The 25,100-nt window shown below is 41.4% G+C and overlaps 1 protein-coding gene across 1 annotated transcript; it reads left to right on the top strand.

The window, feature by feature from the left end:
* The first annotated feature begins 459 nt into the window (after positions 1 to 459).
* On the top strand, positions 460 to 24,769 carry LOC149306946 (uncharacterized). The gene is made up of 28 exons (XM_089538043.1): positions 460 to 583; positions 946 to 1,173; positions 1,664 to 1,999; positions 2,897 to 3,295; positions 4,086 to 4,256; positions 5,374 to 5,531; positions 5,660 to 5,800; positions 6,160 to 6,298; positions 6,529 to 6,719; positions 6,827 to 6,952; positions 7,357 to 7,561; positions 9,658 to 9,823; positions 11,723 to 11,837; positions 12,830 to 13,099; positions 13,824 to 13,967; positions 14,347 to 14,580; positions 15,399 to 15,596; positions 16,925 to 17,092; positions 18,253 to 18,396; positions 18,678 to 18,857; positions 19,368 to 19,584; positions 20,355 to 20,438; positions 20,589 to 20,711; positions 21,134 to 21,288; positions 22,137 to 22,223; positions 23,151 to 23,297; positions 23,677 to 23,871; positions 24,206 to 24,769. Exons 1-28 carry the CDS (start codon positions 460 to 462, stop codon positions 24,263 to 24,265), a joined length of 4,905 nt encoding a protein of 1,634 aa, XP_089394169.1. The 3' UTR covers positions 24,266 to 24,769.
* Positions 24,770 to 25,100: the final 331 nt, after the last annotated feature.

Here is a 25,100-nt window from a genome sequence, read left to right as displayed (position 1 = left end):
CTAACCAGAGTAAACCCATTTTATCAAATGGAACATACATAAGTGTTGACCCATTGATTCAGTGGGTCCATCCTAAATGAAATTTAGGCCAATTAGATAGATAGATAGATAGATAGATAGATAGATAGATAGATAGATAGATAGACAGATCCGTAAGCATTTCAGTGCATTAATAATTTCTAGCACTTTAAATTGTACTGAGAGTTATTATTACACTAAAATGCTGCTTCTTTATAGCAACAAATCCCATCCTACTTTTTATATTAGATACATATCCTGTATTAGAAAGTACAAATTCCTTCACCCTCCATAGAATAGCAAAGCAATGGATAGATGAGAAACGTAGTGTATCTTTTCTCACTGAAGGAAATTGGTTATGAATTTCCAGGTTTATTATATTGTACATTTTCTCATGCTGCTTACAGGTTATTAAACCTCATAGATGCTGCCAGCAACCAAATGTCCAGCCTCATCATCAAAGAAAGCCACAGGCTCATGCTTTGGGGGATTCTGGGAGAAGGTACTGGGGGTCAACTGGTGAATAAAGAAAAGACCAGGCTGCTCACCAAGGAGGAACTTGTAGGTAAGTAGACACCTTCCCCCCCAAAAATGGAAATTTGGCTTTCTGAAAGAAGAATTGGGTCTTCATTGTCAAGACAGATCTCTTTCACACTACATTATCGCATTTAGGTACCATTTTATTTGTTCTGGCTCCATCCTTTGGAATCCTAGAATTTATGATTTTGATATACTATAGATCCCAAGATTCCCATAGGATGGAGCCAGTTAAAGTGGTATTCAAGTTGTTGTTGTTGTTGTTGTTGTTGTTGTTGTTGTTGACCTGGGCAATATTGACCCTTCTCCAATCTCCCAGTTGTTAATACGAGTGTTTTGAAACTACAGAGGCACCTGCCCTTATTACTTATTCTCCACTACTGTTCTCAGGACCAGATGGCTCTGTAAAGGCACATGATGCTCTGCACCAGGTTGCAACCACTGGACTGATAGTACCCAGAGATGATGCAGTCATGCTGTTGGCCAACCAGTCCATGAAGCTCATACCTCCAGACCATTTTCTCCATCCTGGCACCGGGAAAGTACTCCCTGTAGCTGGGAATATTGGTTTCAGTCCCATCAACTCTAAGCTGATTCCCATGGTTGACTTAGCTTCTGGTAAGTGCCATGCTTCATGATCCTGCTGCCTATATAACTACACTGATATGCCTTTTATATGGTGGATGGTGTTGGCTGAATACGGATTGCCTTTCCCTAAGGCTGAGAGCATGTGACTTACTCAAGGTTACCCAGTGGGTTTAATGGCCAAGCTGGGAATTGAACCCTGCTCTCCAGAGTTGTAGTCCAACACCCAAACCACTACACCACACTGATTCTTCATTTTTCATTGCTACACATTTATATGTACTTATTTATTTATTTCAATTATTTATATCCCACCTTTCTCCCACAATGGGATTCAAGGCAGGATAGTAGTAGTAGTAGTAGTAGTAGTAATAGTCGTATTGCTATGATGATTGGGTTTAGCTGCATTTTATTTATAATCCACATCAGAAGGAAGACAGGATATTGATCAGTCAAGCAAGCAAGCAAGCAATCTAAATGTGTTGTCATATGATCTGTGGCTCTGCTTGGTTTCTCTACTTAGATGAGCTTCATCACACAGCAAGACCCATCTTCCCCTACATTCCGTATCCCATGTGCCCCAACACTGGCCTGCCTGTAAAAAGTAACTTACCGATTCTGCAGCCAGAGAAGGTGTTCAAACTAGGAGGCTTCATGCATGATCCAGCTTCAGGGATAGAGGTGCCAATACTTGCTGTGACCATCCATCCCCAAACTGGCCAAAAGATGACCTTGGGTGGGACATACCTGAATCCTCTAACAGGAACGGTGACTCCGCTTGAAATTGGTGGGCCCATGAGAGCGACGGAAGGAGGCAAAATCGTCCCGATCCTTGGAGTCGGTGTGGATAGCAACACAGGTAGAAATTATACTCTCTGGCTGTGTGCTGTTGGGTTGATTTCTCCACCTGGTTTTGCATTTACAAACAGGATACAGAAGGAGGCTGTTAAGTTGCAGTGTTTTTCAGGAATGGCAACTTACACATTGCCAAAAAAAGAGGACCAAAAAAGAGAAGGCACCAATTTGCTTTAGATTTGCTCATACTGTTGCTGGAAATGTTCAAAAAATTGTGTTTGTGTCTGTGCCTTCAAGTTGCCTGTTGACTTAAGGTGACCCCATGAATTTCATTGGGCAGAGGTGGTTTTGCCAGTTCCTTCTTCTGAAATGCAGCCTTCAGCACCTGGTATTTGTTGATGGTCTCCCATCTAGGTACTAACCTGGGCTGACCCTGCTCAGCTCCCAAATTCACACTAGTTTCCCTGGAAACACAAGGTTAGGATGAAACGCCCCCATTTATCAAAGGTATAATGTAGAAGTAATACACTTTGACAACACTACATGTTGTAGCTCCATCCTATGGAAGCCTGGGATTTGTAGTTATACAAGGTCTGGATCCTTCACAGGTCCCAAGGTGACATCCCAGCCATTGTGGCTCTGATCCAGTTGTTCCAGGCCAAGTGGACCTTGGGGGGCGTGGCGCATGTTTCCTTATAAGCTTTTTCTTTTACCGGATGAAATCTCAGCCAGTTTGGTCTCAACTTGCAGTTTCTTCCAAACTGGATCCTTCTCTGCCAAAGAGTCCTGGTGCCTCCCAAAACTACAAATCCAGGATTCCATAGATAGAGCCAAAAAAGTGGTGCCAAAGTGCATTATTTTTACAGTGTAGATGCACCCCAAGTGCTAAGATAAAGCATTAAAATGGCATGAGAAAGTGAACATCCAAACTAATCTTTCTCATCTGGTTTTCTAAACACAGGAGATGTCATTCCTCTGGGGGGTTTGCAGGGCTCTTCTGAGAACCTCCTGCTTATTGGAGATTCCTTTGTGGAAGCCCTGAGTGGAAAGATCACTCGGGTGCAAGGCCTTTGCCTCCAACAAGGCAAGGTGGCTCCCCATGCCGGAGGCTACAAGGTGGTCTTGGAAGCCAATCTACTCATTGCTCAGATTCGGGTGGCCAAAGCCCTCAGAGAGTACAAAGATGACATTTGGGAGGATCGGTGCCCTGCTGGTGATGGGCAAACATCCCTCAAGGTGGCAGAGGAAGGCATGATGAAAGTGCTATCCCAGAAACTGGATTATTTGACGTACTGGCTACAAAACCTAGAGAAACAGCAAGAGTGTGCTTCTCGTCTCAAGAGTACTGGTGGGAAACTTGGTAGGTTTTTGAACAATGGCTATATATATATATATATATATATATATATATATGATGGAGGGGGAAATTAGAGCAACCTAAATGGGACAGCAGTCACATTTAATGCATGCAACCATTATACTACTAGTAGCCAGTATAACCTGTATTATGAGTGGATGACATTTAATGCATGTAACCAGTACACTACCAGTAGCCAGTATAACCTGTATTATGGGTGGATGCCATTTAATGCATGCAACCAGTATACTACTAGTAGCCAGTATAACTCTATATTATTATCATTGTTATTATGATTAATCATCACCATCATCTCTATTGTTGTTGTTGTTATTGTTAAGCACAATCTGCATGCAGGCCAAAACAAAATAATTAAACAGCCCCGCCAAAATTATACAATCTAATTAAACAGACCAAAAAAAACCAACCATAATGTAGGGGAAGGAAGGGACTAGTATTAAAAAGAATACAAGACAAATTAAAATACAAATTGTCCAAATACATTGAATCTGGAAATGCACAACTAAAAAGGTAAAATTAAACCTGGGGCCTTTTTTGTATTCAGACAATAGGTAAGAGAAGACAATTGTTTTGTTTTGGAGTATAACATTTAATTAACTGCAAATTTATTAACTGCAAAAGGCAATACATTACAAATAATGTCATTATTTTAAAAATGTTATTTTCCAAGCTCTCTCTTTCTCCCTCTTTCGTTTTCTCCTTCCCAGATGATGATAGTACTCAACATTGTTCTGACTCATTTGCATTTTTGTTTCTATTTCAACTGAGCCAGGGATGATCAAATATCCTGGCACAGAACTTTGGATGCCTGCTGTGTTTGGGATGAAAATCCCGGATCCCGGAGGTTCTGGTTTGATGGTTCCCATCCTGGGAGTGGAATGTGACTGGAAAACTGGACAGCCGATCCCATTAGCTGGAACCATGGACAATGCCAATGGTGAAGGTGAGAACAGGGTTAGGGCATGGCCCTTGAATTCCTAGTGAACGTGATGGAAGGAGGAGAAGCTGCTGTTGGCAATGGGCAGAGCTTGGGAAACTTCCTTTTGGGAAAGGGTAGCAGACGCACGAACACACATAAACACATACATCGGGGAAAGGAAAAAGCGATACACATTTAACCTCCCTTATCCAGAATTCCAGAATCCAAAATATTCCAAAAGCCAATACCTTTCTCATGGATTTTTCATGGAATGCTTTCTTACGGTTTCATGCACAAAATTATTTTAAGACTGTATAAAATTACCTTTGAGTTAGGTGTATAAAGCGTATATGAAACATAAATGAATGTTGTGTTTAGACTTGGGTTTCATTTCCAAGATATCTCATTATATACCTACAGTGGGCTCTTGGTATCCACTGAGGTTTGGTTCCAGGACCCCCCATGGAAACCAAAATCTGCAAATCCCATTAAATACAATGGTGTTGTAAAATTGTGTCTTTTATATAAAATGACAAGATCAAGGTTTGCTTTTTGGAATATATATATATATATATATATATATATATATATATATAAATAATATTTTCAAGTTATTGATGGTTGAATCCATGGATAAGGAACCTATGGATATGGAGGGTCGACTGTATATGCAAATGCTGTAGATGCAGGTATTCCAAAATTTGAAAATATCCCAAACACTTCCGATCCTAAGTGTTTTGTAGAAGGGAGACTCCACCTGCACAAATATAAAACAATGCAATACAATTGTGAAACAAACTATCCAGGTCGAATTACAAAAAGCAATGAATTATAACATAAAGTAAACTGACGAATACATACAACAAAATAGACAATTGTTTTTTTAAAAAAATGAAACTAAAATCCCGAAAGCTTTGGAGAACAAGACATGTTTATTGTAGTCCAACAACTTTAAGGGGGAGCATTATGGCAGCCTTCTCATAAGCTGTATTACATGCACGCACGCACGCACACACACACACACACACTTCACAACTTTATGGGTTTTACTCTGTCACAGGGATATCTAACCTTTAAATTTGTAAAAGCAAATGTATAGGCTCTTACTTAAACTCCAGTGTTCTCTTATGCTTACTTGTAGGTTTAGTTCCTCTTGCCATCGGCTTCAGAACCATTGACCCCATAACAGGGGAGATGGGTCCAGTCATTGGGGCTCAAGTCAATCCTTGGACAATGGCTGTCATTCCTGTCGTCCAGTCCCTAGGAAGTTTACCAAGAGGAAGTCCTGATCCAGATCTGGTAACTTCCATTCTTCCAATTTAGAAAAAGAGAGGGAGGAGGGAGCAAAGAGAAGATGTCCAGTATTCATCCAACTCTGGTTTGCTGTCTGGTACCAAAACCTGTTAAAGGAAGGTTTTATTTTACAGTCAGCTGCCTTGGACAAGGAGATCATTGCTAAGCGAGGCTACTGGTTCAGCCAAAGAGAAAAGGAAGAAGAGCTCTTTAAAGAGTTGGAGTTCTTGTGTCTGGATATCTTGGAAGCCGCCAATGAAGGAAAGATGAAAAAGGTGTCACTTGGGTTTGCGTTGGTGTTGCTAGTGGCTCCTGTGTCAGTAGGCAGTAAATCCATTCTGGGTTTTAGTCCTAGCTTACGCAAAGCCATGCAAGATGCTGGTGTTCAGCCAAATGCACTGACATGAGAGTAATCAGTTTCAAATGTAACTAGGACTAGAAAACATCACTTTTTTGGACTACTGCTCCCAGAATCCCCCAGCCAGCCTGAAAAGCATGCTCTACCTTCCTGCATGCATAGCAGATGCACTACCGTTGTGCTACTGCAGCCCATCCCTTCTTTCTTGGGTCCTAAAGCAGAGTGTTATTTTAGCCAGGTTCTCTTCATTCCCTTCCACCCTTCCATCCCATGCAGATAAAGTACCAGGACAAATTAAAACCTGCAGATGAAATCTGTCGCTTCCTGGAAGAGTCCTCAGTCCAAGAAGCCCAACGGGGAGCCAACAGGCACCTGAAAACATTTTGGGACTCCCAAGAATCTCTACATATGAGAGGTAGGGGAACACAGATTTCAAGCATTGGTGAACATCTAGGGTGGGGTCCATCATGCATATTCCAAAACCAGCAAAGGTTCTGAACCTATTTAATGGCTATGGTTCTGGTACAGAAGCTACCAGCCATTACTTTCATATTATGCATGTTGATTTGGAGAAGGAGAGCTATTTGCAGCTCCACTTCAGGCAGCAAAAACTCCTAGGTTTTACATACTCTTTGGTGGCTACAGTTGAGAAGGACGAGAGAGACCAGGAAGCCAAAGTTCGGTTTTTGCTGAGGAAGATGTTGGAAAGACTGGTGCAGTTCATCCGAAAGGTTCAGCTGGAAGAAGGTCGGATCCAGATGCAGTTGAAGGAGGTAGAGCGGCAACGGAGCAGGAGCCTCCAAACTCTGGAGACCGTTCAAGAGAAGTCTAGAAAGGTGAGATCACCAGAACTGCAACACTGCAATGACTGATCCTGTGGTTCTCAAACTTTGGCCTCCAGATGTTTTGACCTTTTGCAAATCTAATTTGCTGCCCCTTCCAGACAAGTCTGCATCTCGTGGCTGTATTTGAGGATCACATCACAAAACAGCGAGCCAACATTGAGAGAGCCTACTGCAGACTGGAATATCTCCGATACTTGTTGGATATGGTGGCCCTACAGACAAAGGTATGTGGTTCCTCTGACTGTAAGGAACACATAGCAAACAAGCTTACTAATAGGTGTGACTCAGACATTCATCTAGTAACAGGGTTGGAAAGAATATTCAAAAATATCCACAAAACAATCAAACAACACGCATTTCAACTATTGAAAAATCCTGATGAGAAGAATCCTGGACCGATTAAAATCTTTGGTCTTTAGGACCTATTCTGCACAAAATTCATGCTAGTTTGTTTTGTGCTGAAAAATGCACTTTCTGCATAGAAAATAATATCTCTAGGCAGACATTATTTCCTGCCATTTCTTAGGTAGAAAATGCTGAAATTAAGAACTTATTCTGTGCAAAATTCATGCTAGTTCATTTTATGCATAAAACTGAACAACCTTTCCTTCTCTTTTCTCTGCCATAGGACCTCCACTCTGGCTCTTCCCAGTGTTTTGTGAACTACCCAGGTTTGAGGTTCTACGGTGCAGCAGCCGGTGCAGCCCAGGGAAGTTGGGAGGTCATCAACCATAAGTTGATCCCGCTGCTCAAATCTGTACTTGAGGCGCTGAAAGAGAACAAAAGAAGCCATTTGTCCCCCAAGATGCTCTTAGGCCTGGGATCTGAAAAAGGTGAGTTCTGCCCTGGGCCTTCATTCTGCTTGCAAAACTTTGAACCACCCATCAAATGACCAGAAGAAGCCACCTTTGAGACTAACCAAGAGAAAGAAGTTAGTAGTAGAAGCTTTCACCCATTTGCTTTTGCTCGAGTCTACTGGGAAAAGCAAGATTTCACCAGTTTGCTTTTGCCTGACTCTACTGGGAAGGCAAAATTTCATCCTTATTCTCCTCTTACCTTTGCAGAGTTGAGTGAAAACTATTCTTGCACTTTGTACTCCATTTGCAGCAGCTGAAGGAAGAAAAGTGGGAGTCCACAAGCAAATAGGGAGCATTTTAAAAGCAGCTGGAAAGTGGGATGGCAAAGGTTTAACCAGGACTATTCCTGCAAAATCAGGACAGTTGGAGGGAATAGGGTCTGCTTGGAATCTAGTTAAAGAGGCACACAAGGCTACTAGTGGTAATTGGTGAGTTTTCAGTACCTTCTTTGGAATCCATTTGTACCCATTACGCATGGCGTAAAAGATCAGCACTTTTGCCATGTGCCCTGTGAGCTTTCCTCTCCACAGCCTGGCATCTCTCCAGCATCTAGTAATTCCAGCACTATAAAATAATCAAGGAAGAAATTGCTGGTGGGTTGCACCCTTGCATTATTCAAAACTCTTTGGCCCCTGAGTACAGGATTTTAATTCAGAGGTATATAAACACTCACAGTGCATCTTTCCCATGGCTTCCCTCTGCATCAATTCTTCGTCTCATTTAATTCAATCGTGTAACCAGAAATTGTTAGGGAAAGTTTCCAAGCCTTCGTTTGGCAGTGAGCAGCCAAAATCGATCGCAACCCTTTCATTCTCCCTTCCCCTGAGGATCCAAGCATATAAACTGTGAGAGAAGTACAATCAGACTGTTAGTTATATAATGGATCTTTGTATGATTTTCTTATTGGACAGTAGGAGATCTGAACTGCATGGGAAATGATGGGAGAGGGAACAATGTAAAGCAAGATTTTGCTGACCTGGCAAAAAAGCTGCTCTAGGAGCTGTTCCAGATATTGATGGATTGGATTTTTATCCCACCACTTCTGGCAAACAAGCAGCGAAGGATCAAATCCACTAAAACAATCATAGTGGAAACGTCAAACAGGTTGAAAACACAATTAAAAATGCATCAATTAGAGAAAGCGCCCAATCCAGTTAAAAAAAAAAAACCTTCTGCAGCAACTCAGCTTGTCAAATCTGAATAAAAAGGTCTTTTCTTCCAGTAGAAACAGAGAGAAGGGAGTTCCACAGACTGGGATTGGGTTCGGGATTGTTCCAGGCCCCAAATTTTCAGAACCAAAACCTGAGACCTAGGAATGGCTCCTGGTGATGCCATTAAGCATGATGCATTAAGTACTAACTACCTCCATCTCCAAGATATCTCACTATTTTCTTTATTTGAAAATAAAATTGTAATAATACAACATCCACTTTTGCCGTTTTCACTAAATAAAATATGTCTTCTGTTTGCACGACTTCCAAATCGTATGTTGACCTCACCTCCATTATTTAATTAATAACATTTCCTTCAATATCTTAACTGATTTTCACACCGTTATATATAAAAACTTAACATAAATTCCCACAATCTCCTATGTTGCAATGCACATATAAGGTAAATAGCATTTTTTCCATAAATCTCATCTCACTTCTCACATTATTCCCATACTTCATTGTGTGCGTAGATACAAATACAGGCATCCCAAAATCCAAAACAATTTTGGTCCCAAGCATTTTGGATATGGGAGACTCAACCTTTACTGAAGATACAGGAGTCTTTGCCAGTTTTTAATCTGGCAATCCTATTTAAAGCCAGCCCTGGACAATATATATGTTAACCAGCACCTATAGCTATCTGTTTATGCTTGTGTTTGCTTGTCCATGTTGTGCGTTTGCTCTCCATTTATATTTGTGCATGCTAGTCTATGTTGTGTGTTTGCTCTCCATTTATATTTGTGCATGCTTGTCCATGTTGTGTGTTTGCTCTCCATTTATATTTGTGCATGCTTGTCCATGTTGTGTGTTCATAATCCCTCAATGGAAATCTTCTGCTTTGCCTCATTTCTCCTAAAGGCTATTCATCCAGAAGCACCCTCAAGGTTTCTGAAGCTGCTGCCGAAGCATTTAGGACCGAAACAAGGCAGGGTGCAGCCCCGATTGTTGCATCGCTTTTACCAGGAGGACCACTGTCTCAGCCCACACCAAAAAGGTCCCAGCTCCTGCAAGAAATCCAGACAAGGTGAGATGAGTGGATGAAGGTTCTCCTCAAAATTTGGGCTTATGTTTGAGGGGCACCATTGCTGAACTGTACACTTATATAAAATTGGAAGGTCACCAATCTGGAAAGCCATATGAAAAGTGATCCATTGTTCCTTTAGGGAAGGAGTGGGCAACTATCAGAAGATATGGGGCCACCTTAGCCCCAGGAGACCTTGGGGCTGCGTTTCCATCACACTCCAGCACAAAGAAGCATTTTCCTCCCCAAATGCCATGTAAGGAGTGCGGATGGGTACATTTTTACCACATTTATCCCCCTTTGGGCCATCTTAAATTCAGAAACATTTGTTGTGGTTGCTGTGGTTCACTTCCTATTTAAGGAAATGGACTTTTCTGAAATGGGACCAGAGGGTCCCAAAATGTTGCAAACTCCCACCCACATCCCCTCTAGAGACTATATATGATTTGTACTTTGGAGAGGCATTTAATTTTTCTTTTTAACCAGGAGACTCTAGCAACTCAGTTAACTACAAATCCCAGAATACCATGGAATGCAGCCATGTTAAAATGGGGTTTGCGTAGGAATTCCCTTGCGTAGGATTATGTAGAAATTGCATAGGATTATGGAAGAAGTCCAGAGGGTGATAGCTTCTTCCATGATTTATAACAACATCAATGGTAGATGTATTTTTGTGTGTGTATTTTGTTGTATTTGGAACTAGTTGTGATATATAGAGGAGCGCTGAATGCGTTGTCAAGATTTCCAGACACATATTATTAATTTCCAATTCCAAGGCAAAGCACATCCTATTTTCTCATTCTTAATACATATGGAAGATTTTTGAAATGATTATTGAAACAGCTGTTTTGGAGGGTTGTTCACTTGAATTACATCTGATCTACTGTAATCTTTCCCCCTCTCATACATTCTAATAGACATAGTCATCATTCCCAAGAAAACGGGGTCAAGAGCCATAATATGGATTTCTGGAGACGCAGTCACATTAGTTTGTTGCAGCAAAAATAAAAAAGTGTTTTGGCACCGATAAAGACTAACACACTTTATTTGGCTTTGATAGACTGCAGCCCACTTCATCAAGTTGGATGTGGTCCAGGAAAGCTTATGCTCGATAAAACCCATCTGTCTTTAAGGTGCCACAAAGCTCTTTGTTGTTTATTCATCGTAAGGAGATGGCGCTCACATTACGTTGGACTATCTTGCTAAATAAGCTAAATTGAAAAAGAAAACTTGCATTAAGTCATTTGCTGCCATCTTCCTCTTTTCCTTCCCCTCCTCCTTCTCTTCTTCTTCCTCTCCTTATTCTTCTTATTATAATATTACTCCTCTTTCTGCTATTTAGTCTGTGCCATCAGTAGTTTGCAGTATGGCAAAAGCTGAAAATAAAAATAAAAAAATAAACCCATGCCCAACTAAGGTTGCAATCTGAAGCCTTCTTCTGTTATCTCTCTTAGGCTGCATCCACACATCAGAAATAATCCGGTTGGACACCACTTTAACTTCCATGGTGCAGAGCAACGGTGACACCACTTTAATTTCCACGGAGCAATTCCTATTCTGGGATTTATAGTTCACTGTGGCACCAGAGTTCTTTGACAGAGAAGGCTAAATGTCTCAAAAAGCTACAGTTCCCAGAATTGCATCGCACTGAGCCATGGCAATTAAAGTGGGGTCAAAGTGGATTATTTCTGCAGTACAGATGCAGCCTAAGAGAGATAACAGAAGAAGGCTTTAGAAAGACGGAGTGAACAGGAGAGGCACTGGATGGATATAATAAAATATTCCTTACTTTCTGCCTCTCTCCACTACCTTTTCAATAGCTGAAGGACTTATCCCTTTTCTATCCACCATTTGTAAGCCCACCAGTCCCTCTTGATATAACTGTGCTTTTAATTCGGCCAGGATCCTCTTGGAAAAGCATGCCAGCGAAATGTTGCACCTTGAGCTGTCCTTACTGGCGGAGGAAATCCACATGATCTCTTGCTTCTGGGAATCATCCAGACTGAAGAAGAACCTGGTGAGATACAGGAGAGTGGCGGCCATGACAAAGTTGGTTTGCTTTTTGGATCTTGCTCCGGTTTCTTGCAAAGTTTATGTGCGTAAATGTAGGTTATGACCACAGCTACCCAATTATTTTTATTTATATATATATATATATATATATATATATATATATATATAAAATGTCTCTTTTTTTGGTCTAATAAAGGTTCAAACTTCCTTGTAAAGCCTTAATTAGCAATTTAGCTGAAATTTTCAGTCTTCCATTCAAAGCATTTTTGATGAAACAAGAGTGACTTCTCAGATCAGTATAAAGGACTGAAATATTCTTCCGTTGCAATCTGAATGTTTCCCCTGTCATTGGGTCTTCCATGTCTTCTTCATACGGACTGAATGTCATATTTTGGATATCTAATTATTCTGAAACTTGGGAAGGTTTTCCCTTTGCAGCATCCCCTTTGATGACAGATACAACAAAGCTCCCTGAACAATGGATGTTGCCCTGTAAGAACTTTTAAAAAGAGTCAATTTTGGATGGTGGGTTGTTGTTGTTGTTTCATATGCTGTTATTAAAGGAATAAGAAACATCTAATATAACTACCTAATGTAGTATAGCCATCTAATATAACATCTAATATTCAGCTTTTCCAAGGCTGCTCCCTTGAGTCTCTTAGATTCATTTTGTTGCTTGGTTTCTTGGCAAAATTCAGATTGCAAGTAGCTCAATTTTTGAATTTGTATGTTCTCCCCAGATCACATTATTATTATTATTATTATTATTATTATTATATTGATTTTATTGTTTTTACAAATATTGAATCTGTTTTAGATAGACTGGTATGTCTTCCAGGTGTTTTTACTAAAATGTGTGCTTTATTTTGACGGATTAAAAAATAAAGAGGAGGAGAAGGAGGAAACATCACCATCAGTGCTCCAATCTGCAAATTGACATTTGGAGTATCGGGTGCATTTTCACAAACTCCCTTGACTTGTATGTCATTTTTCCAGGGAATGGGACCTGGCCAGGACCTAGACGTGGCCAGCGAATGGGACAATCTTCTGAAGGAATTGGCTGGATTTCACTGGCGCTCGGAAGAAGAGCTCAGCCAGCAACACTGGGAAGAAACCAAACATGCCGGACTCAGTCCCGAGGAAGTCACCCTTGAAGATGGCACGCTTTTCTCTCTGGAAGAGACCTTGCAAAACCTTGCATTGCTCTGTGCGGATCTGCAAAAGGCAGACTCTTCCTTGTGTGCAGAAGCTGCAAAAGAAAACAGTGTGAGTCGCAATGGGAGAACGTTGAATCTCATGTGTCAAGAGTGCGAAGTTTCAAGTCCTGGGGACAAATCTGTCCCTCTGGTCATGTTGTCTTCCCTATGAAATCATCCTCTGATCATTTCCCACCACGTTATATGTGCGTTTACAACATTTAAAAGTGTGATGAGCTTATTTAAATACTCCGATTGAATTTTTTATACTTGTCACCTCACTCCCCTCACTGTTTTATCTTGCAATCTATTTTTTAAAATCACATTTACTATTTTATTTAGGTTTCATGTGTTTTAATTTTTCTAGTTAATTTTTACATATGAGTTTTAGGATAGTGATTATATTTATCTGCATATGTATCTTGGTATTTTGCATTGTATTGTTGATATGGTCAGCCGACTGATCAAGAAACATTATTGTTGTTGACATTTAAAAGTCCCACCCCCTAATCCAAATTTATTTGTTTGTTTGTTTGTTTATTTTATCCTGCCTTTCTCCCAAGTTGGGACTCAAGGCAATGAAAGACCAGCATGGAGAAAGCCAGCCTAGCTTCCCATGGAACTTTATTCAATCGATAGTTTTATTCTGGTCAATGACCACATTAAATGACCATATTCCAACATTCATATCCACACATAAAGTACATATATACTACGAACATTAGTCAAATACAGACACCTTACCAAATTTGTTGAATGTCACTTTGCATTGAATTTTCTCCCATATTTAACAGGAAACTCACATTTTAGAGGGCAAGCTCAGTCCAGCAGGATCAGCGGCACAGAAAATGCAAGCCACGGCAGTGAAGATAGTGAAGCAAGAAGCCCTGAAGCAAATAGTCAAACACAGGGTTTTGGATCATTACAGCAAACTCCAGGTAGATCCATGCTACTCTCTCTTGGCTTTCCTGAATGTTCCCATTTTTTTTCTTGCTGCAAAAAAAAAAGTTGTCTACACGGTTTTTGAAAACTGTTTTCCATTTTGGACTTACCCTCTGCAAAAGGAAATGCACATTTTTGTGCAAAAACCAGCATGTTCTGTGCAAAATAAAAATCTGCAGAAAACAAGTTTCCTACACAGTAAGTATTATTTTTACATAGAAAGCAACATTTCTGCACAGGGGGGGGAAAGCATTTTCTGCTCTGAAATATTATATATATTATATACTCTTTCTCTCCTTTATGGATTAGCAACATCTCCCAAGAAACCAAACCCTGCTAATACTGCGGCGTGTTTCTTTTTACTTGTGTCTTAAGAGACGGACTTTCCCTGAAGAGATATTGCAGGCCTTGGGACATTTACGCACTGGGGAAAACGTGGTCCAAGACGTGGTTCAGTCTGTTGAAAAGCAGCAAGTAGAGAGAGCTGTGACTTTTCTCCAGAAGGAAAAAGAAGACTTGTCCATTTCTTTCAATGAAAATGATGAAGCCCAGCTGCGAAAACTGCAGGCACTGATCAGGATGGAGTTGCAAATGCAGATAGAGGAGAAGGTACAAGAACTGTGTTATGTCCCTCCTTGTTATTTGTTGTTGTGTGCCTTTAAGTCATTTCAGCATATGGCAACCCTAAGGTGAACCTATCATAGGGTTTCAGAGAAGGCTTGTCATTGCCTTCCTTTGAGGCTGAGAGTGTGTGACTTGCCCAAGGTCACCCAGTGGTCTTCTATGGATGAGCGGTAATTCGAACCCCGGTCTCCAGAGTCTCCGTCCAAAGCTCAAACCACTACACCACACTGGCACTCCCTTCCAGAGGTCCATACAGTTCAGGATTTATTTCTTCGCTATTCCTCCAAGAAGCTCAAGACGTGATAACAATGTCTTCGTCCTCATTTTGAGCCTTACAACAACAACCCTGTGAGGTTGATCAGGCAATGTGTAAATGTATGTGTGTGTGTCTCCAAAGTCACACAATCATAGCCTAGCAGAGATTTGAATCCTAGGCTGCATCTGCACGGCAGAAAAAATGCAGTTTGATACCACTTTAACTGCCATGGCCCTATCCTATCGAATCCTGGGGTTTGCAATTTGTTGTAGCACCAGAGCTCTCTGAGAGAGAAGGCTAAATATCTCACAAAACTACAAATCCCTGAATGCTATAGCATTGAGCCGTGGCAATTAAAGCAGAGTCAAGTGCATTAATTCTGCAATGTAGATGAAACCATGCTATAAGTTCTTATGGGGAAAAAATCCCAGCTCCAGCTCCAAAATGTAATGCTAACTACATCTGCCTTCCAACTGGGGCTGATAGGGTTTCTAGTCTAATTTTATAAAATCAGTTTCTCCAGTGTTTCCTCTTTGTGTGTGTTTAGCTGGAAGCCAAAGAAACAGAAGCTGTCCAGGAAGCAACAAAGCAGAACCGAAATCTTCCTGCTGATTGTTTGGTGTATTTTCTTCTGAGTGGCCGGCACTTGCGGCAAGCGGCTCTACTGTTGGAAGCCAGCCTTGGGCTTCAGGAAGCCATAAAAGCTCAAGGTGATGGGAGCTTCATGGAAGAATCTGCCCTGGATGTAAGTACACTTTGTTGTTGTTGGGTGCCTTCAAGTAATTTCCACTGAGGTGAACCTATCACAGGGTTTTCTTGGCAAGATTTACCCAGAGGAGGTTTGCCATTACCTTCCCCTGAGGCTGAGAGAGTGTGACTTATCCAATGTCACCCAATGGGTTTCATGACCAAGGAGGAATCAAACCCTGACCTCCAGAGTTGTAGTCAAACCCTCAAACCACTATGGCGCACTGGCTGTCAAAAAGGCTGGCTTACTTATGGCCTTATAGATGCTGACTTAAAATTGCAGAACATCCTTCTCCAACCTGACATCATCCAAATGTGCTGGACTACATTTCCTATCTTCCTTAGCCAGCACTGAAGGTAGATATGTTAGATTGCAAATACATATTGACTTCAGCTACTGAAGACATTACATTTGGGCAACATCATGTTGAGAAAGGATTATAGATCCCAGAATGGGGGGGGGGGGAGCAAAGGGGGCTGAAATGATCTGGCAAAACTGGACCACCAAGACTCCTATGAAGTTGAGCCTTCCCAGAAATTATCAATCAGCAGTGAATTAAATGACCCACCATTAAGAAATATTAAGGCAGTGATTATTGTTGCACCCTCCTGCCTGCAATCTATCCAATACCCTCCAAAATTTCCATAGATGAAAACTGGAACACATCAATCAATGTCAAGTGTGGTCAGGATGACAAAGGATTCGTGTGGAAGAATGCATGAGTGAAAAGAGGTTGCAGCAGTTTGCTTTTGCCAAAGTCTACTGGGAAGAACAAGATTTTGTCCTTTCCTCTCCTCTCTTCCCTGCTGAGTTAATAGCATGCAAACTACTTTTGCATTTTAAACTGAGTTCACAGCACTTGTAGTAAACTGACAACAAAGCGGAAAAGTGGGAGGAGGATAGAGAAATTTGATCCTTTGGAAAGGCGGTATATAAATAAAATTTATTATTAAATTTATTATTATTTAAAAGCAGTGAAAAAGTGGGATGACAAGGGATTAATTGGGGCTCTCCCTGTCAAACTAGGCACACTTACCTGGAAGTTAGCTGCAATGAATGCTTGGAAGGAACTTCTAAGTACACGTTGTGCTTATTAAAATGTTTGCAATGGATGAGAAGAAGTACTTTGCCCTCCTCCTGCAAGGATCTACGTATAAGTAGGCAAAAATGCTGCCTGCCAGTGTTGAGCCTCCCTTCCTTAAAAACAGTTCTGGGTTCCTTGAGAAGGATGCTCTGAGACTTTATGGTTGGCCAAGGCTGCCATATTGGTAAAGGTTGGCCAAGGCTGCCATTCTGAATCCCGGCTTTTATGTTTTGTGTCTCAGGGCTCAATGCTGGATGAAAACACAAAAGCCATCATCCATCTGTTGAAGGAGAAGAAGGCGTATACCTGCTCTGTGCTGGAGTTGCAGCAAGCATCTCAGATGCTCCAGCTGAGAGAGAAGCAATTCCAAGAGACTGTCCAGAGACTGAAGGCTTATTCCTCAGACCAGGTGGCTACAAACACGGTGGCTAATCTTGAATGTTACAAGCCCAGCTCATGTCCAGTGAAGGGTAGGGCGAATCTGGCCAACGCAAAGTGGAACCTGTTGGAAGATTTCATCAAAATGTATCTTCCTCTGCTACTGAAACTGACTCAAAAACAATAAAGTAGCTTGCAATTAATGAAAGGCCTACTAATGGCTTGAAATCTACATGGGAAGCCTGCATCCTAACTCCTGCCCAAAGAATAGCTCAAGTAAAAGAAGAAATCTTTAATCTCACCATCTCCCCCATTGCTATTTAGAGCAAGTGGGATTTTCAGTTCCTGCATGGAAAACTCTGCTGTGTCCTCTCATTTAAACCTCCCACTTGCTCACTACTAGGATTGAACGGCATGGTAGTAAATGCTTTTGCAAACTAGTGAATAAACCATGTGGTTCAAGTCATTTCTTTTTAGGAAATTACTCTCACACAAAGGCTTCTTCTCTCTCTGTCCATCATCTCCCTCTTCCCACATCTTCCTCTGGAGAGATGGTTGAGATTAAAGATTTCTTTACCTGAACTATTCTTTAGCATAGTTAGGATATGCAGGCTTCCTATGCATATGTAGATTGCAAGCCATTAGTAAACCTTTCATTAACACCAAGTGACTTGTGGATCCCTTGTCAGTGGTGTGATGTATTCACTCTGGTTTTTAGTCTGAATTTCAAAAGAACTATTCAAGGTACTGGATCTGTTTTTTGGGAATCAGATTCAACACCTGGGGAACTCACTGAAAATTCAGATTCAAATGAGGAGCAATTCATATCCTCTAGCAAGCCTCTTTTGCACTTATACTTGACATGAGAAATGTGAGAGATCATGCTACACATTTCAGATCTATTGGCAAGGCAGAAACTGAATAACAACCAGTCCCATGTATGCCCACCCACAAGGTCTAGCAGAGAAGAAATAAGCTTAGACTTGTGAATTTTGTGCAAAATAATGGCATGCAGGTTTTGAAGACTTCCTTGCAAGGGGATAATAATTGCTAAAACTGATCATTGCTTCCTTCAAGAACAAAATTAGCAAAGAATTACTGCCCTATTTTGATCACCCCTGCCCTCTTTTTCATGCTTTGTCTCCCTACCACTCCTTTCTATCTCTCCCAAATCTGGCCTTGATCCTGCAGTGTCTGGAGAACGCAGACCAGATAGCCAGCGAATTGCAGCAGTTCAGGCAGGAGAAAACCAAGGAGCTGGAAGACCAACTGAGAACTTTCCTAAGCAGCCCTAAAACACAAGAAGGTCCTTCAGACAATCCCAATTCCCTCCAGGTAAAATGGCAAGAACAAAATGAAGCCTTTCTTATTCTCTGCATGAAGTTTCCCAGATTGAGCGGGAACGGATGTGTCCAAATATTGCTAGTTACATTTACGTCTTTGCAGGAGAAGGGGTGCTAGATTACTGATGTTTTAAGCCTTCCTGTTAAAGACAATTTAGACCAAGTTAGAGAGCAAGCATAGCATAGTGGTTTGAGCATTGGTTTATGAAGTAAAGGTAATAACAACTACTACAAGGTCATGGGTTGTTGTGTTTTCCTTCTTCGATTCTGCAGAGTGAAAAGCCCCTGCTAGAAAAAGAAGAAAGAGAGGGAAAAGGAAAGGAGAAGTGGGAGAAATTCCAAGAAGCTTGGTTGATAGAGCTGGAGGAGACTTACAGAGGCCAAATATCGGAGGAGAAAGCAAAGCTGCAAGACCAGCTGGAAAGAGGAGAATTCAAGAAATGGTCAAAGCAGGTGAAAGGAAAAGTGGGGGAAGCATTGCTTGCTAGGCGATGGTGCAGAAAAGGGGTTTGGTTGTTCAGAGAGGTGACGCACATTGTCACAAATGGATGTGGGCTGAATCCGCACTGCAGAAATACCATTTGACACCGCTTTCACTGTCATGGCTCCATCCTGCGGAATCCTGGGATTTATAGTTTGTTGTGGTACCAGAACACTCTGAAAGAGAAAGCTAAATATCTCTCAAAACTGCAAATCTCAGAAGTCAATAGCATTGAGCCATGGCAGTTAGTGGTGTCAAACTGCAGTACAGTTTCAGTCTTGGAAACCCCATCCTAGCATTGTCAGAAGATACAAGCAAAACTATGGGTTGGCACCACACTTTAGTTCCACTGATGGCAGAACTCCTTAACAGAGGGACTGTTCACATTGCATTACACTTCCTCCAACTTGGGAGTTTGGGAAATCCTTAGAGGAACCATGGTTTAGTGACAGATGTTCACACAACTATCTAATCCTTGTTAGAAATTGCTGAGAGAACATGACGAGACAATGGCTTTCCTGGACAAAGCCTTCCGACAAGAGATGCACAAGCGTCGAGAGAGGATGGAGAAAGGGAGAAAGAGGAAACACTCCCATCAACAAGAAAGAAGTCTCCCAGCTTCTGACATTGGATCCATGCAAGGACAATGCCAATCCAACCTGGCTGAGGAGGACAAAGTCTTCTCTCTCTTGGCAGAATGTAGGTTTTGGTTGGCACCTAATAGGGAGCTGAGATAGCCTTGCTTACTTCTCATAAAAGCATTCATTCATGAGCCCTGTGTCTTCTATGGATGCTTTGAGAATAAAAATGGTACTCCATGGTGGCAAGTAGGCCTTCACTAACAATAACAGAAATCCCGATTAAACCTTAAGAAGAAGTCCATGGTAGTAAGAGCTGCCTAACAATGAAATAGACTTTCTTGGAAAGTGATGAACCTTCCTACATTGGAAGTTTTTAAAACAGTTGTTGGATGCCCATCTCTCAAAGGTACTTCAGGCTTGGATTCCTCCACTTGGCAGGGATTTAAACTAGATACCCTTTGGGTACTTTCCAACTCTTTGATTCTATATGCAGATCTTTCTTAGTTGTACCACTAAATTATGAGCAGCTCTCCCAGATCAATAACCACACCTGAATTTTCGTTATCAGGACAGGGATTGGGATAGCCCCGAAGTTAATGCCATGATAGGGAAACTTTGCATGTCCAGATGTTTGAGGCTTCAGTACCCAAAAGGCTTGCCTAGCCAACATCGCTAGCAATAAAGCAGTGTTGAAATGTTGATCCCAAATCATCAGGAGAACCCAAAGCTCCCCAATCGTTAGCTAAGTGAACAGGGTATCACCTCTTATTACACCAATGGGTTCACCCCATGGGTTCTCATAACCAGAGTGAGTGCAATATTAATGTCTCTGCCATTCTATGCCCTGGAGGAGACAACTAACACCAGATGAATGCTGCTCCCTCATAGATGTCAAGATCCTGAAGCAGACCGAACTCCTGGTGATGTTGCGGATCTTTGTCTTGAATCCTCAGCTCAAACCACTCCTGTCTGGTAAGGCATTCCAATAAATGGTTATGTTACCTGATCTTGCACCCGGGTTTTCCAGCAGATTTCACCGTAACACAGACCCAACTCTTCTGAAATGTGTTTGGCCAATAAATCCACCAGCAATGCCTTTGCCTTTTGCTCCATTTTGTGTAGGTGGGAATGAAGTGGATGGGAACCCATCTTCCCAAATTCTCGCTCTTCTAAATGAAGTGAATTGCCAATTCCGAAAGTGTGCATCCGCACTTGGGCTTCTAGACAACCAATATCCAGAATACGGTAACTCCTTTGCAGTGCACTGTGTTCTGCTTCTAGTGGGCAAAAAATAAAAATGAATGAATGAATGAATGAATGAATGAATGAATTTAGCACCAGGGGCAGGTTCTTTGCAAAAGGAAAGCCCCTGGTTCAATAGCTTGCTTAGAACCAACCCATTGCCTTTGCAAATAAGTATCCACTCTTATTCATGCAATTGCATTAGAAAGAACCAAGATGACACACAGCTGAGCCTTTATGATATTGACTATGATATATTAAGCTACATATGTTCTCCGTGTCTAAAATCTTCCTATATTATTTGCCAAGGAGTTCAGCATCACAAAAATCTCAGTTTGTTTTATTTTCAAAGTGCCCAGTCAAAGTGGCATCAAGCTGCCAGAACCGTATAGACCAGATACACTCAGTGTTACATTTTATTGCAGATACAGCCAGTTCTTTCCAGGACATCATGGATATTCAGATGATTCCCAAATCTGGGGAGCTTGTGCCTCTGCTTGCATCAAGCCTTTCTGCCAGGGAATTTGTCATCTATCAATATGGCATTGTCATTCTGCAATTCCTGAGGCCTCTTATTGGCGTAAGTGGCAAAACAGCTATAGAAGATGTATGATACAATACTGCTGCAGAATATGGAGAAAATGTCACTTTTGTTATTACTGTTGTTAGAGTACTGAGAGAAAGCTGAACATACGCTGACCCCCATTTATTTTAATGGATCTAGATTTATACCTGCAACACAATGAAGTGATGATGCTCCTGTGACATTCAGACCTCTACTTCAGCATGCAACAAAAACAGACAATGGTCATGAAAGAATGGCTCTCTTCATTTAGCTGAACAATCATCCATTCCACATAACTGTCATTCAGATCTTCCCTTCCTTGCAGATTTTATTCTTCCCTTTTCTATATGTTTCAGCCTCTCTCTGGCAACCTGTTACAAAGACAGCTCTCACTTCACCATCAAATTCCAAACTAGGATCCTAGGTCACACTAGCAGAACATAAAGCTGCCAACTGTAGGGGAATCTACACTGTAGAAATAATGTCATTTGACACCACTTTAACTGCCATTCTGTAACTTGGGGTGAGGCACCAGAACTCTTTGGCAGAGAAGGCTACATACTTTGCAAAACTTAAAGATCCAATGATTCCATAGCATGGAGCTACAGCACTTAAAGTGGTGTCAAACAGCATTATTTCTACTGTGCAGAAATGGGCTGCAAGTTGTGGAGCTCAGTGGTAATAAGCAGACAGAATCGACTGAAAGGATGGGTGCGACATGCTAGGTATCTGGACATTCAAGGTAGCTTCTGTTTTGGATATGCTTAGCCCCTGCAAGGCAAAGAAATTTCCAAGAGAATTTTCATCCAGTTGACCCTCCTGCTTTGAAGTGAACCATTCCAGGTGTTTTCCTTTCACTGTAGGGTCCAGAAATTGACTTATGTCTGGCTTCCAGCATCCCTTCAAGCAACGCACCAGGGAATGCCTTTCGGAACACTTTCTATTACCAGGTATGTCCTTCTCCCAGATGTGCAAGTGTGGTGGGTCCAGGACCTGTTTTGCTGGCCCTGGGACTCACCTGGGGATTGCACATATTGGCAACCTGTTGGTCTTTTACACACACTTTAAATTTCCTTATGCCTCCAGTTGTGCTCTTTTGGCCATGGCATAACATCACTATTGACTTCACTGTTGTGTAAGCAGAGTTCCACAAGTGTAACTGCTGCACATTTGGTTGCACCCCCTTGGATGGTGAGTAGCTACTCATCAGTCCTTTTAATGCACTCCATGATTCACTGGGATTGAAGAAACAGCCACTGCACATTTGCAGATACGCAAGTGGTTGCCCCATGCTGGTATTCCAATACAGGAAGGCTTGTAAAGCCGTATCTACACTGTTATAGCAGTTCAATTCCACTTTAATCATTGTGGGTCTGTCCTAGGGATTTGTAGTTTGGCAAGGACTTAGAATTCTCAGCTACTCTAGTCGCTCCTTTTCAAAGCTCTTGAGTGATGGATTCAACAAATCCCAGGATTCTGTAAATTGGAGCCATAGCAATTAAATTGTTTACAAGACTGCTATAACCATGTAGTATGGATACATTCCTGGAAAGTCCATTTTTGGGAGGTGAGTGGCAGAAATATGGCAGATAAGGGAATTTGGAGAGAGCCAAGGGCTGCAAAAACAGTGGACACTAAATGAAGAAAAGAATAGTGTCAAGAAAAGAGAAGAGATATAGTTGCCTTGCAAGGTTGAAGTGCTTCATAAAAACTAGAAACCTGGAGTCACTAAAAGGATCTGTCCCAATCTGGAGCTTTGAAAAGTTACTTTCTAGTGAATGAGTCCCAAAATAGCCATGTGGCTTGGGGATTCTGGGAGCAGCAATCCCAAAAAGTAACATCATGCTCACTGTTGTTATTGTCTCTCTCCCGCGTAGTGTTCTGGTCATAAGCTGTTTGTTTTGAGGGAATGCCTCAGCTGTGTGGGTAGCTTTATTCTTCTCCTTGTACACTGTCTGGCCCACATCGCTGCCAACGAACTCAGCCATGACTCAAATCCAGCTTTCCGGAGACTTTTTCACCAGGTAGAGAATCTTACTCAGCTGGGAATCCATTGCTCCTTCTTTTAAAAATGCTTCTAACTGTGGGGGATCTGGGGTACAGTCAGTCTTCCATATCCATGGATTATTTATGTATTTTTTAATAATTCAACTATCCATGGCTTCAAAATGTTTTTAAAATATATACATTCCAAAAAGTAGACCTTGATTTTCCCATTGTATATACAGGACACACTTTTACTATGCCAATGTATTTAATTGAACTCTGGTCTCCAGAGACATAATCTAAAGTCCAAAACCCAAACCACTACGCCACGCTGGTAGGTCTATTATATAGGCAAATCTGTGTGTGTATATGTTTGTGTGCATTTTTTAACTCTTATGATTTCTCTTTGCACCGAAGGCCCTTAAGGCTTGCCTGGGTGAGCTGTTCTCTCTCAGGCTTCAAGCATCAGCGTTTCTGGAGGACAGTAAATCTGCAGCAAGGATGATTAATGAAGCTTTCCTGAAGAAAGAGGTGGTCGCAGAGGAGAAAATCAATCCCTTCTTCTCGGGTCTTTCAGATGTTAAAGTGAAGCCTTCTACAGACTTGGAGGAGGTAATTCTTCATGCTCACAGCTATGCCTGGGTTTGCTTTTGATACCTTCCCTGAATGTTTTCTGCCACTGGAGACAGAAAGACTGGTTGTTTGTCTGGCAGCCCTTACACACTACAGTTTTTATTTACTTGTCCTGCCTTTCTCTTTGTGCAAACCCCCTAATTTTGTTCTTGTTGTGTGCCTTCAAGTCGTTTCTGACTTATGATAGCCCTTAGGTGTATTCTTGGCAAGATTTATTCAGAGGGGATTTGCCTTTGCCTATCCTCTGAGGCTGAGAGAGTGTGCCTTGCCAAGGAGACACCTGATTCTGCCCTTTCCTTTTAAACCTTTCTAGAAGTATCTCCCACCGTCTTCTGGAGAAAAGGGGACACATCTTGCAGAGCAGAGTTCATGAAGATCAGCTGCTCCATAAAGTCAAAACACTTGGCTTGGAAGAGGACTCTGTTGCATGAAATGTTAGAGCACAAACTGAAAATTGCAAAAGACAAGGTGACCTCAATGAACCAGCATTGTCTTCCAAACAACGCTTCAAAAGTTACTTTGCTTTTCTTGGGGGATTTTGGGAATTGTAGTCCAAAGAAAAAGGCACATTTCCAAGCTCTGCTTATCGAACTAAGTGGGACAAAAGAGCAGAGAGGCAGAAGGCAAAGTAACTGGGGACTCTGAGTTTCTGAATTTTCAATGTGGGTTGTTTTAATATGTATATATCTTATTTGTCCTTTTAAACTGATGTGTGTTTTAACTGAACTGATGTGTCTGGTAATGGTTTTTGTTCCCCACCTCAATCCATGGGGAGAGGCAGGTAAGAAATTAATAATAATTGCAATCATCTTGGAGTATACCAAAAATAAAGCCCATCACCAGTAATGAATTAATGGTGAGTAAGACTCTCCTGGGAAAAGAGATGTTAAGAGTCTTAAGTTTGCAATATCATGAAATAGATCCAAGCTGAACTCATACCACCTTCCTTCCTCTTGACCACATCTTTTTGCAGCAAATACAGTATTAGAATGTTGTACAATAAAGAAAATCCATTTTAAAAGTGATTTAGGTTGTCCTTAACATGTAAAAGTTACCTAGATCACACTTTGGCAACTTGGTTGATGCCTTTTAGAAGAGGGAAATTTGATGTGAGGAGGAATAACTTACTCACTACATCATGTTTGTTGTGGAAAAGCCAAGCAAAGTCAAGGTGGAGAAAAAAAATCTAAAAAGGCAAGTATTTGTAA

Source organism: Sceloporus occidentalis, unplaced genomic scaffold, assembly GCF_023333645.1.
Source record: "Sceloporus occidentalis isolate IW3139 unplaced genomic scaffold, rSceOcc1.0.p SCAF_9, whole genome shotgun sequence".
NCBI classification, from domain to species: domain Eukaryota; kingdom Metazoa; phylum Chordata; class Lepidosauria; order Squamata; family Phrynosomatidae; genus Sceloporus; species Sceloporus occidentalis.
This window is presented reverse-complemented; position numbering and strand designations above follow the sequence as displayed.